Source organism: Pan troglodytes, chromosome 4 (assembly GCF_028858775.2).
Source record: "Pan troglodytes isolate AG18354 chromosome 4, NHGRI_mPanTro3-v2.0_pri, whole genome shotgun sequence".
Taxonomy (NCBI): Eukaryota; Metazoa; Chordata; class Mammalia; order Primates; family Hominidae; genus Pan; species Pan troglodytes.
The window spans coordinates 43,151,296-43,165,237 of record NC_072402.2 but is presented as its reverse complement, the minus strand read 5'-3'; the positions used below and the strand labels follow the sequence as shown (position 1 = coordinate 43,165,237).

The 13,942-nt window shown below is 34.6% G+C and overlaps 1 protein-coding gene across 11 annotated transcripts in view; it reads left to right on the top strand.

The window, feature by feature from the left end:
• The window catches only part of TNPO1 (transportin 1), a 98,258-nt gene that overhangs the window by 74,823 nt on the left and 9,493 nt on the right, over positions 1-13,942 (top strand). For 4 of the 11 annotated variants that reach the window (XM_001153549.6, XM_063811152.1, XM_517712.8 and 1 more), the window contains exons 15-23: positions 881-967; positions 2,206-2,313; positions 2,445-2,603; positions 2,684-2,771; positions 5,524-5,622; positions 6,122-6,217; positions 9,077-9,152; positions 10,045-10,144; positions 12,782-12,856. In XM_001153549.6, the coding sequence (XP_001153549.2) occupies positions 881-967; positions 2,206-2,313; positions 2,445-2,603; positions 2,684-2,771; positions 5,524-5,622; positions 6,122-6,217; positions 9,077-9,152; positions 10,045-10,144; positions 12,782-12,856 (888 nt within the window). The remainder of the gene's footprint in view (positions 1-880; positions 968-2,205; positions 2,314-2,444; positions 2,604-2,683; positions 2,772-5,523; positions 5,623-6,121; positions 6,218-9,076; positions 9,153-10,044; positions 10,145-12,781; positions 12,857-13,942) is intronic. The other 7 variants (XR_010157213.1, XR_010157216.1, XR_010157214.1 and 4 more) reach the window with 2 other exon arrangements.

The following is a 13,942-nucleotide window of genomic DNA, read 5'->3' as shown; positions in this document are numbered from 1 at the left end:
GCAACCTCCACCTCCCGGGCTCAAGCGATCCTCCCATTTCAGCCTCCCCTGTAGCTGAGACCACAGGCGTGTACCACCATTCCTGGCCAACTTTTTGTAGAGATAGTTTTGCCATGTTGCCCAGGCTGGCCCAAACTCCTGGGTTCAAGTGATCTGCCTGCCTCAGCCTCTCAAAGTGCTGGAATTACAGGTGTGAGCCACCATGCCCAGCCCCAGAACTAAAAATATTCTGTAACTTAAAGAGAAAAACTTAGGGCTGGGCTCAGTGGCTCACGCCTGTAATCCCAGCACTTTGGGAGGCTGAGGTGGGCAGATCAAAAGGTCAGGAGATCGACACCATCCTGGCTAACACGGTGAAACCCTGTCTCTACTAAAACTACAAAAAATTAGCCGGGTGTGGTGGCGGGTGCCTGTAGTCCCAGCTACTCGGGAGGCTGAGGCAGGAGAATGGCGTGGACCTGGGAGGCGGAGCTTGCAGTGAGCTGAGATCACGCCGCTGCACTCTAGCCTGGACGACAGAGCAAGACTCCGCCTCAAAAAAAAGAGAAAAACTTAGATCTTCCTTGATTGTGACTTTTTTAAGTAATAGATTTTGATTAGCTGTGTGTTTATTGATAGACTCTTTTTTTCAACAAGGATAAAAGATCAGTAGATCACTAGTTCTAGATCTAAAACTAGAACACGGTCATGTAAGTATAAAGGTAGGCAAAAGAAAGGAAAACTTTAAAAGGGACTGTGCAGAGTGAAGAATGACTCTTAAAATGCCTTTTGTAATGATTTTACACAATTGCTCAAAATGGATTTTAATTTTCAAAGACTCAAAATGGTCTTGTTGACATGTGATAGTGGAATTTTATATGTTTTTCATCATTGTAAATAGGAATATATTCAGATGCTAATGCCTCCACTGATCCAGAAATGGAACATGTTAAAGGATGAAGATAAAGATCTCTTCCCTTTACTTGAGGTATGCAGGGCTAGTAATATTTAATCTGTTGCCAAGAACACATGTTCAAATCCAAAATGGGTATATATGATAAGTGTTAATAAATTTATATTCTGAAGTAGACGGAGGAAATTGTATGATACATACTGTTCTCTAACCTGCTTTACTTAATTGATAATAAATTAGAGTTTTAAGTTCTCTTATGTTATCTACTCTCTATATAGAGTAGATAGCATACTACTCTATATAGTATAGAGTTAGATAACATACTGGGAGGATATATATACCAGGATATATATATATATCTTTTCACTCATACATATATGTTGAGTAGTGGGATTTGGTGCCAGTAAGGAGGTACTTATTTTCAAATTTGAAAATGTTTCCATGTGTACTTACTACTTTTTTTTTTTTAACACCCCTTTCATTGCAAACTTTTATATGATGTTCTAGTAACTGAACACACTGTGAAATGTAGTCACTTAAACTTAGTTGAATTGACATTGATAGAACCAGTTCAGGCCTTTTCATTCTTGCTCCCTGTTATTTCAAGGTTCACCATCTTCTACCGTGGATTGTTCTTAGCCAAAGAAGTTAAATTTCTATGACCAAGAGCAATTCTGGGCCCAACAAAACAAGAAGAATCATTATGGTTCATTTTTTGTATGCAGTCGTCCCTCAGTATCTGCAGGGGATTGTTTCCAGGACTCCCCTTGGATACAGAAATCCAGCGATGCTCAAGTCCCTTATATAAAATGGTGTGGTATTTGCATATGGCCTATGCACCTCCTCCCAATATACTTTAAATCATTTTAATTGTTTTTCTAAATACTTTTGATTCAAGATTGGTTGAATCCATAGATACAGAGGGCCAACTGTATATATATTACTTTCCGGCGGGATCTCAGAATGTGCCCAGTAAAGTCCATTCACAACATTGACCAGGATGGGAGCATGAAATGAATCTCTTCAATTTGAGGGAAAAATATGAACACATAATACTCAATCTGTCCTTGAAAGATAATGTTTCTTGTAGAAACGCTTCCTCTGAGTAAACCTGACCTGATTGGCTGGCAAACTAACAACAATGAATGGCTTCCAAAAGAGAGGATTGGGGTGGGGGGAGGGGAACCTGCTACTGTAGAAACTAGTAGAGCAAGCTCATAAATGATCAGGATCCTGTAGAGCGCAGTTTCAAGCATTCATCATAATCTTCAGTATACCCAGAAAGTTTAGCATGTGTACTTTATTCTTCCTAGTGCCTATCTTCAGTTGCCACAGCACTGCAGTCTGGCTTCCTTCCGTACTGTGAACCTGTGTATCAGCGTTGTGTAAACCTAGTACAGAAGACTCTTGCACAAGCCATGGTAATTTTTTTTAAAATGTCTTCCCCTTCTTGACATGGTGGACATTTTTCTAAAGATAGGTATAATGTATACAGACTTTTTAAGTAGTTAATTAAAAACAAACTTACAAAAAACATTGTGTCTAATTTCAGCTAAACAATGCTCAACCAGATCAATATGAAGCTCCAGATAAAGATTTTATGATAGTGGCTCTTGATTTACTGAGTGGCCTGGCTGAAGGACTTGGAGGCAACATTGAACAGCTGGTAGCCCGAAGTAACATCCTGACACTAATGTATCAGTGCATGCAGGTGAGACTTGAAAGGTGAAAATGAATTGAAGCCTGTTTCTCTGTGTCACATTGGGGTTAATTTCTTCTTATTTCTTGTAGGATAAAATGCCAGAAGTTCGACAGAGTTCTTTTGCCCTGTTAGGTGACCTCACAAAAGCTTGCTTTCAGCATGTTAAGCCTTGTATAGGTATGAATATTTTCTACTGCTATGAATATGGTTTTTTAAAGTTAACATTTACATCAGCTTTGTTTTTTTATTATTAAACTGAAATTGCATGGAATCCCAACATTTATAAATGTACACTTTATTGGTTAAAGTAAACTTGCTGTGATTGAAACAGGCAAGATGGCAGGAACCCCTAATATTTCCTTGAGCTTGCCGTCATCTCAGCTTTTTAGGTACTCCTGTGACTGGAGGAAAGCTTAGTAATATACTTTAGAGTAAAGGACATGCCCACCAGGGAAGCCTTGGTACCATGGACTAGTTAATAGATTCTTTTTTGAGTAGCCACCTTTTTGGTAGAGGTACACAGAAATAGTAATAATCAGGTTTTCTTCTCTAGCAAACCAGCATACTTTTTCAGATATTGCAGAAAACTTCCAACAAATGTCACTTTAACTGAGACTGGGCCTGGGGGCTCACACCTGTAATGCCAGCACTTTGGGAGGCCAAGGCAGGCAGATCACTTGAGGTCAGGAGTGCGAGGTTCGAGACTAGCATAGCATTTGTCTTGGCCTTCTGTGACAATGATAAGAAATTCCTTGAATGTTGTACCCGGAATTGTTCTTAAACCTATGGGTTATAAATGAGTTATGGAATTTTTTTCCCCCTTTTCTGCATCTCAGCATGTTGGGTAACAATTGTTTTAATACAGCCGGGCACGGCGGCTCAGACCTGTAATGCCAGCACTTTGGAAGGCCAAGGCGGGCAGGTCACGAAGTCAGGAGATCAAGACCATCCTGGCTAACACGGTGAAACCCCGCTTTTACTAAAAATACAAAAACTTAGCCAGGTGTGGTGGCTTGTGCCTGTAGTTCTAGCTACTTGGGAAACTGAGGCAGGAAAATCGCTTGAACCCGGGAGGCAGAGTCTGCAGTGAGCTGATACTGTACCACTACACTCCAGCCTGGGCAACAGAGCAAGACTCTGTCTCAAAAAAAAAATTGTTTTAATACTTCATTTAAACCTTAATTTAAAATATTAATTGAATGTTTTGTCATCTGATATAATTGTGCTTTTGGATAACCATTTCTCAAAAAACTAACATAATTAACATTAATTATGATATATTAAGAACCATCAAGTTTAAACCTAACAGTGTAATGAATTCTTATGGGAAGCTTATCATTCTCATATTTACCATCTAATTTAGTTTTTTAGTTGAAACTTATATGAAAGGATTTAATTTTTTTATTATAAAGTGTTTAAGACGTACAAAAGTAGAAAAAATGTAACAAATCTCCTATCACCCAGCTTCAACTGTCCAATCATGTTTCCTATATACTGTTGTCAGTGGTGAGACACATAGATCTCAGATATTTTGGAGCAAATCTCAAACACAGCATTTGACGTCTTAATATTTTAGTACATACTATACTATCTCTTCTTACAATTGTTTTTTGTTAAAGAAACCATGTTTTTTATTCTAAAGAGTTTCCTTTACTGTGGATTTTACTGATTGCATCTTTGTTGTCTTTAACATGTTCCTTTGTCCGTTGTATTTACTGTAAATTGTTTGGATGCAGAGACCGAGGTTTAATGAGATTTACGTTGTTTTGTTTTTAAGACTTTATAGATGGTATTGTGTACTTAGTGTACATAGTGTCTAGTTGTCCCTCCTTTTTTTTTTTAATGTTACCAATCTTGATGATTGTCTCAATTAGTGATTCTCAACTGGGGCAATTTTGCCATTCGGGGAACATTTGCCAATGTCTGGAGACATTTTGTTTGATGCTGGAGAGGTGCCATTGATGTCTAGTGGGTAGAAGCAAAGGATGTTGCTAAACATCTTATAATACAGGAGACAGCTCCCCTTCCCCCCAACAAAAAAATGATCTGGCCCAAACTGTCAATATTGCTGAGATCAAGAAACCCTGGCTTACATCTCCTGATTTATTAGGAGTTTAAAAAATTATGATATTCTAATTCTTCATTTAATAATGAAGATACTTATATAGGGAGACATTTCCCATATCAATAAATTACTATCCTGAGGTAAAATCATATAGCAGAGGCAAGATAAATACTTGATTCTTTTTTTTATTTACCAATTTTCAAAATAATGAATTGATTCGTATCATCCTCCAAAGGTATCTTTGATGTTTCAGAGTTTTGTTTTTGTTTGATTGTTTTTAGTGCTAGTGTGACTTCATGATGTTCAAGCTGTTGTACTGCTTGCAGTGAGAACTTAAGTTGGCTCCTGAGTCCTTTCATTATGACAAGATAGTCCACTTATTTGGCACATTTCCTGCCTTTGCCTGTAATGTGACGTTTTCTGAGAGTCCATTTTTTTTTAGTGGAAAATGGTACTCAGAGACCACAATCAGAGCACAAGAGTGAAAGTTGCTTTAAAAGCCAAAATCATTGATTTTTTTTTTTAGTCTAATTACAAGAGATTACTCTGACCAACTCTTTTTAGTGGTATGTAAAATATACCCAAACTTGTATTTCCTGTTCCACATTATTTGAAAGTTCATTGGCCAGATACTGTTTTCTTCAGTTTCTTAAGATAAACGTTACCAACTCCTTTAAAAAATATTTTTAAATAAAGTTGCCTAGTTTATTTCCACCAATTTTAAAATTGATGTTGCAGTAATTTTTTTAATGGTGAAACTTGTTATTTCTTGCTTAGATTTCTGTTTCCACCTAGTAGATTTCCTTTAAAGTACAATATACTGCTATTGAAAAGTTTACTACATAGTTTAAATTTTTTTTCTAGCTGATTTCATGCCAATATTGGGAACCAACCTAAATCCAGAATTCATTTCAGTCTGCAACAATGCCACATGGGCAATTGGAGAAATCTCCATTCAAATGGGTAAGATGTTTTTCCCTATTTAAAAGCATAAGGCCTGGCGCGGTGGCTCACGCCTGTAATCCCAGCACTTCGGGAGGCTGAGGCGGGCAGATCACCTGAGGTCAGGAGTTTGAGACCAGCCTGGTTGACATGGTGAAACCCCATCTCTACTAAAAATACAAAAATTAGCTGGCGTGGTAGCGGGTGCCTATAATCCCAACTATTTGGGAGGCTGAGTCAGGAGAATCACTTGAACCTGGGAGGCAGAGGTTTCAGTGAGCTGAGATTGCACCACTGCACTCCAGCCTGGTGACGGAGCGAAACTTTGTCTCAAAATAAATAAATAAAATATAAATTTTTAGGTGCCTTGATATTTTTGTAATTGCTTTAATTTTAATTATTTGTATTTCTATATTTATATGACATGTCAGAGTTAATACGGGAAGCAAAATATTTCACATTGATATTTTAACGTTCAATTTTTTCTTTTTTGTTTTTTTCTTTTTGGGATGATCTCTAGGTATAGAGATGCAGCCTTATATTCCTATGGTGTTGCACCAGCTTGTAGAAATCATTAACAGACCCAACACACCAAAGACGTTGTTAGAGAATACAGGTACCATATGACTGAACTGTTTCAGTGAAGAGAAAATTTGTTGCCTTCTAATTTTAATATGCGTAGAGAAACCAAAGCAAAACTAGCTTTTAAAATCGAGCTTATTTTGTATTTAATTGCTATTTCGGATTTTCAGTAATGAAATAGACTGTTGCAGCTACATTCTATAACCAGTTTTCAGTGGTTATATATTCAGTGGTATAACCAGAAAAACACTTTTTTCCCCTATTCCAGTGTTTTAGTACTTCCTGCAATGGATCCCAGCAAAGATAACTATTGAACCACCTGAATTTTGCTTTTAAATTAATTCGGAGAGTAACTGGGAGCTGGGAAGTAATTTTTTTTTTTAATCTGTCCAAATGTAGTCAAAAAGATTCAGTGGCAAATTGGTTAACAGTGGTATTTGTAGTTTGTATTTCATCATATAATTTTCTTCGAATTGGGAATTTAGGCAGTATGTTATGGGATTTTTTTTTAATTTATTTATTTATTTTTTAGGAAGCTTGTTTCTCTTTTGCATTTATAGAGAGCATGTTTATATTAAAGAGTACCTTCCATACTATAGAACACATTTGTGGGTGGATTCGGTCCTTTTCTTTCTACCCTCCCTGATTGCTGCTAACAATCCAGAAAGACAGAAATTTTGTTTTCATTCAGGCACATTCCTTTCTTTACATACTAAGATGATTCCCATAATTTATTTATAATTCAATGAGTATTCTACCAAAATACTAGACAAAGATTAAAATAAGGTTTTCCAAATAAGAAAGTTACTTTTCAAAGGCATTTTTATTTGATATTTTTAAATTATAGAAAGTTCATTTTATTCTAATGCTATTAAAATTGATAATGTTTATTGGTATGGAAGGAAATCTTTTAATTATGAAGCAGTTATCTGGCTGTTTGGCTGTATGGGTACTGTTTATTTCACAAAGTGAATTAGATTTTCTTGCTGAAAAGTACAAAAATCTATGTATAGGATGGGTTATGAAATCTTGTTAGGATTTTATCTTTTCAGAATGCAGTACCTATACATGACATTCAGATTTGAAACACTTGCCATTATAAAATTATTGTTGAACCTAAAGAAACTTCTATTTATTTTTAAATGTGAATGCTTAACTGCAAATAAATGTTGAGTGTAATGTATATGAAAGTTTCTTGTGGGATATCAGCTGGTGAATTTGTTACATAGTTTGTTTAACAAATTGGCTTTATTTATAAGATTATATTTTAAGTATGATTATATCCTACATAAATAAATAAGTCGTAATGCCCTAAAGTTGATGGATTAAATTGATATTATTGAGAAACACACTTGGGATTCATTAGATTACCTCTTATCACAAGTGGCTGCATAAAGTATTGTTTTCTTTATTTCTTACCCAAAAAAGTGGGTTTTTTTAAATTATTAAAATCATTGTCAATGGCTAATATCTAGATTTTAGCAGCTTTTAATTACCATTATCTCAATATTTCATAAAGCCAATTCCTTAGTCTGCCGTTAATTTGCTTTTTTCCGATTAGTATATCCTGCACTGAACTTTTTCAATGGACCATCATCTGCTTTATCGCATGTTTCATTGGATTGTTCATACTTGCCTGTTTAATGAGAATGTTGCATAGTTTGTGTCTTTTGAACATAGGTTTTCTTTCTCTTGCTTCATATGAATCTGCTGGATTTTAGTATTATCTGTGTAGTTTGCTTCAAGTAATCCTTAAACATTTTTCTTTACCCCCCACCCTTTTTTTATGAAAGGTTAACCTGTAAGTTTTTGAGAGAACACCATTAAAGTACTTCATGGTTTGTTTTCTGTTTGTATTTTTTCCTGTTGTGTATGAATGTATTTACATGTACGTACCTTTGAATTGCAGAATGCAGTTCCGAGTTGCACTTATTTTAGCTCTTTGTAAGTTTAAAGACTTCCTCAATTTTTATGGTGAATATATGTTTGCCCACTTCAAAATTGTAAAAAAAAATAGTGTGTAATTAGTATAATGCATTATCTATTTTGTGCTATACCTTTAATAGCAGAAACAGAATATTTATTTTTTCCTATGGTCCACATATCATATGTCATTGCAGTGGACTGTAAATTTCCTTTATTAGAATTTTATTTCAAACATGGCTTAAAGTTGGTGGACTGTTACCTGAGTTATCAGAGGTTTGACAACATGAGATTTGACATTGTAGCATAGCAATATTCTAATCCATTCATTCAGTGAGTAACATGAGACTTAAAATCTGACAGTTGATTTTGATGTAAGGTAACAAATTTCCACTGGTTGGTTTGGCAAATGTTAATCAAAGAAAAAATTTTTGAAACTACCAAAAATTTGGTTTAAATTCCCTAGATAATTTCCAAGGAATGGAAATCACTTTCACCTGTATTAGTTTGAGATGCTTGAGAAATATAATCCCATTTACTGATATTTTCTCATGAAAAAAACTATAGATTTTATTATTAAATTCTGAAATTTTGGCTGGCTTTTGAATGAAGGTTCTCTAAATTTGTCCATTTAACTGCTCATCTTATTAACAGAATGATACCTTGACACTCGATTGAGCGAGAAAAGCAATTTCATCATGGTTTTTGGTGTTCTCTCAATCTTTAGATTTTTTTAATTCCTTTTGTTTTTCTTTTTCCAAGAGTATGCCATATATGTTGCTGCCCCTTATTTTAGGGGGTGGTAATAAACAGCACTGGTGAAATCTTATGTTTATTATCATACACAAATTCTGTTGGTTTCTGTTTCTGAGTTATTTGTTGTTTTTTCTTTATTTTTTCTCCTTCCCCCTCATTTGCTCATGTCTTGGTTGGCGTTTGGTGGTGTATAACCGTGATTGCGTTACCTTAGCAATAACAATTGGTCGTCTTGGTTACGTTTGTCCTCAAGAGGTGGCCCCCATGCTACAGCAGTTTATAAGACCCTGGTGTGTATTATTCAATCTTTTTTTTTAATTCATTTTTCTTCACTCTTTCTTTCTCTATCTCACTTTTAGATATATTTTCAGTTGGTTACAAAAATCACAATCCTTTATCATTGCCAACCATGTGACTAATCTTGTCCTATCAGGTTTGTGAGGTTTTTCAATAGCATCGTCATGTATATTTATTTTATGTTGTGGCTAACGACTAATTGATGCATGGGATAAGATTGTCACATGCTTGCTGTGTTAAAAAAGCTTGATTATACATAAAAAGCATTTAAATATCCACCAGAAAAATAAAGATGCATGCAAATTCTATAAATTTAGGTTTTTGCATTACGTTTCTTTTTTAGAATTAATTTGGAAACTTGGATTGCATTAAGAAATACATGTTTAAATTTGTTATGTATAAAAATATTATTTGCTTGTTAATGTAAAAGTTAAACATCTATACCATAAGCTATATAGTAATAGTTTATATTGTGGCACTATATCCTATGTTTTGCTTCTTTCAATTGATAATCTTTCAATTCAAATCATTTTAGTAGTGTTTAATGGAATACAAGTCATGAGTACAATTTTAAAAGTTAATTTGGTAATTTGTTCTTCTTGGCTCAGGCTGATTAATAGTTTAAATGGGAGATTCAAATTAGTTATCTACTTTATAAATGCAATTTATTAAGAAAATGTGGATTTCACTGTTTCTACTGTATTGAGATAAGATGGGCCCAACAAACAGGAAGTATGAGTAAACGAAACTAAAGCTTTCCGAAAAACTCTTTTAATATAATCATTATCTATACTGTGGTGCTTATTCCATTAAATACTGTCCATTAGTATTGTCATTGAATCTGCTTGTTACTTAAATGCTAAACTCAATTCTGTAATTCAATAGGTGCACCTCTCTGAGAAACATAAGAGACAATGAGGAAAAGGATTCAGCATTCCGTGGAATTTGTACCATGATCAGTGTGAATCCCAGTGGCGTAATCCAAGTAAGATGTTCACAAAGATTTGTTTTTAATGTCTAATTAATAAAATTTTAAAGGAAGAAACATTCTAATACTTTAATTATAAAAAGTTAACTATTTTCAAAGATATCAAAATACAGTTAAACCTTTAAAATGTATATTTCTTAATATCTTGAAATTGTAATGCCTTTTTTTTTTCCTAAATTTTTTTTGTCATGAAATGAGATAGTAACAGCAGATTGGGACAACAAGGTTATATTCTTGTCTTGAATCAGGCTATGGCTTCTTTCATCCAAATTTCAGACCTCATTTATTTACTTTGTCCCTGCCTCCCATCCCTGGATATCAGTTTGTGGATATCTACAGTTAATAGAGTGACCAAATAGTAGGAATACTGTCTCTCTATTCTGAATAAAATACTTTGAATCAGATTTAGAAATAATGAATAAAATACAAATCAGCCATTGAAATTGCTCTAATTTTGAGAGCTTATGATTTATTCATCTTTACTTTGTTTTCCAAGTTCAAGTTATATGTAGACATTTTAATTATTCGGCAGTAGTATTGAACATGAGTCCAGTTAAGCATCTGGATCCAACTGCCAATTTTCTAGACACACAAAACAAAAACATGTTGAATTACACCATGTATATTCAGTGAACAAAATGCTAACTGTGGGACTCTAGGTTAAATACCTGGATTCTTCAGCAGACACGTTTAAGGAAAAGAAAGCGTGGAAGGAATCCTGTAGACAAGAGACCCAAGATACATCAAATCAATTGAAAAATGTAGTTGAGGCCGAGGCGGGCAGATCACGAGGTCAGGAGTTCGAGACCAGCCTGGTCAACATGGTGAAACCCCATCTCTACTTCAGATAAAAAATTAGCCAGGCTTGGTGGCAGGTGCCTGTAATCCCAGCTCTCGGGAGGTTGAGGCAGGAGAATTGCTTGAACCCGGGAGGCAGAGGTTGCAATGAGCCGAGATCGCGCTATGGCACTCCAGTCTGGGGGACAAGAGCGAGACTTCATCTGGAAAAAAAAAAAATGTAGTTGAGGGAGGGAAGCAAAGAACTAAATTTTGGTTTCCAGGAATGCACACAAGAGTTATAAAACTGCCCCAAAAAAATGCTTTTATAGCAATAACTTTCTCACATTTCTTAATTTTCAAGAAAATTGAAACTTTCCACTCCGAGAGGAGTGTTTTGAACATTTTAAAATTGTGACCTTTTGATGTTTCCTAGCTCGTATTGTGGTTTTTCTTAACTCGGTTTTAGAAACGTTAATTCTGTTTTATAAAATTCAAATTGATATAGGTGATAGACGTTGAAAACCTACAAGTTAGAATTAGAAAATAACTTCTGACTGATTTCACGCTCATAAAATATTCATAACTTGCTGTTAGAACAAGCCAGTGCCATCTTGAGAGGTTTCTAGTTACAAAATAAGCTTTTGACATTTTCTGGGTTTTTTTTTTTTTTTTTAATACTTAAGAACTTTGTGTGATCTCAAATGTGTGTTAGAGGTATCTGATATGACATGTACCATCTTTTTCAAAAGTATCTTCCGACCAAGATTTTATTTCTTTCTTTTTGAATTAATGTTTTAAGATGATAAAAGTAGCACATGTATGATCATAAAATTGTTACCAACTTAAGAGTTGGTAGAAATTTCTGTTTTATAACTTTTATTCACATACCTTATTTTGGATATGGTTAAAATAAAATGTCATAGGTTTATTTACATTTAAATTTTTAAATCACAAATTCTAGGTATCTGTGCATTTAAATTTTTAACATCGGATCTGGTATTTGGAAGACATAATTTGAATAAATTGTGTTAAGCAAATCTTATTTGCTTAAATAAACATACACACACTGTAGTATTACCAAATTTTTTGAAATTAGTGAAGTTTTCTGAATATAATAGTAAAATTTATAGTTGACATGTCAGAAAATCAGCAATATGTTGAATGCTGTTTGTTGAACTGTTAATGTTTCAGTATGATAGGCAAGATTGAGAATATTTTAATGAAATGCTTAAAGCATATTATTATCTTGTTCTTGTAGTCAGAATAGCCTGATTATCTTTTAAGTAATTGTCCAAAAGTTGGGTTTTTTGTTCTTGTTTGGATTGGGTATTTGTAATTACATAATTAGTTTTTCTTCAATTTTTTGGTTGTTTCAACTAAGTTATGTCTGAAAATGGACCTTGAAATTACTAATTTCTCTATTTCAAATCAAGATCATTTAATATATATTTAGCTAGCTTTAATTTCTTTCTAGGCCAGTCAAAACTGTAAGATCATTGGTTTTATGTTTTTCTTTAATCCGGTAAATGAAAGAGTATTTTTATGGGTGTCGATTTGGTGCTTTCAGTTCATTTCTGATGCTGAACATTTATTGCACAGGGGGTTATTTTGTTGTGTGATGCAGGACATTAAAGTCCAGTATAAACTGAATGAGTTGAGGTTCCTTGACTGTGGGCTAATAGGGACAGCCATTAAGGTAATCTCTTCTAATTCCTTATGATCATAGTTAATTTTTAAATGTTTCCTTTTTTAAGCTAGATTCTATTGTGACATAAACTCTGAGGTTTACATATATCTTTTGCTGAGTTTGACAAATACAATATCAACCTAAGATGTATTTCTTGCTTGTTACAGGATTTTATATTTTTTTGTGATGCCGTTGCATCATGGATTAACCCAAAAGATGATCTCAGAGACATGTTCTGTAAGGTAACTAATAAGTCTTTATAATGCATCATCTTGAGACTGTTAATATCCTAGTGGAAAACTTTAAATTATGTTTACATTTTTTGTGAAAGTTAGGCTCTTCAAGTCAGTATTGATAGTTTACATATATAACCTTTATTCTTGGTAACAAAGTTGGCTTGATCTTTTCTTAAAATACAGCAGTGACTCTTATCTGTAGAGGATGCACTTTGAAAGTATTTTCCCAAGTGTACCACTAGTTTAGGTGGTCCCATTATTCCATTTAAGGAAAATAGTATATGTTTTTCAAGATGGAAATGGAGACTTGGAGTATAATCTGAAAAAGAGTAAATCTAAATGGCTGCCACAGGAGTAAGCCCATGTCATTATTTGCTTTGTTAATACCCTCTTTTGATTAACTCGTCAGTACTCAACCACAGTAAAAAATAAAATGCAGTTACACATTTGAATCACCCAAGATTAAAATTAGTGAACTATAGTTTGTCATGAACTCAAAGCTTGTGTATTTCCAGTTTGAAAAAATAAGACATAAAAATTGTATTGCTTGGATGACTTCTCTATTTTTTCATTAGTATGGTATCAGAGATTGCTTAGAGTATATCTGTTATTGGAACACTTGCCAAATTCTAAACTTCTCAAAGCAGAGTTTAAGCATATGCTATGAGGTACTTTTAGGCAAGGCACGTGTATTAGTCCATATTCACGCTGCTGATAAATATATGCCCAAGGGCCAGGCTCAGTGGCTCACACTTGTAATCCCAGCACTTTGGGAGGCCGAGGCAGGTGGATCACCTGAGGTCAGGAGTTCAAGACCAGCCTGGCCAACATGGTGAAATGCCATCTCTACTAAAAATACAAAAAATTAGCTAGGGGTGGTGGCGGACGCCTGTAATCCCAGCTACTCAGGAGGCTGAGGCAGGAGAATCGCTTGAACCCAGGAAGTGGAGGTTGCAGTGAGCCAAGATCGTGCCGTTGCACTCCAGCATGAGCAGTAAGAGTGAAACTCTGTCCCCCACACACACACAAAAAGATATGCCCAAGACTGGGTAATTTACAAAAGAAAGAGGTTTAATTCGACTCACAGTTCCA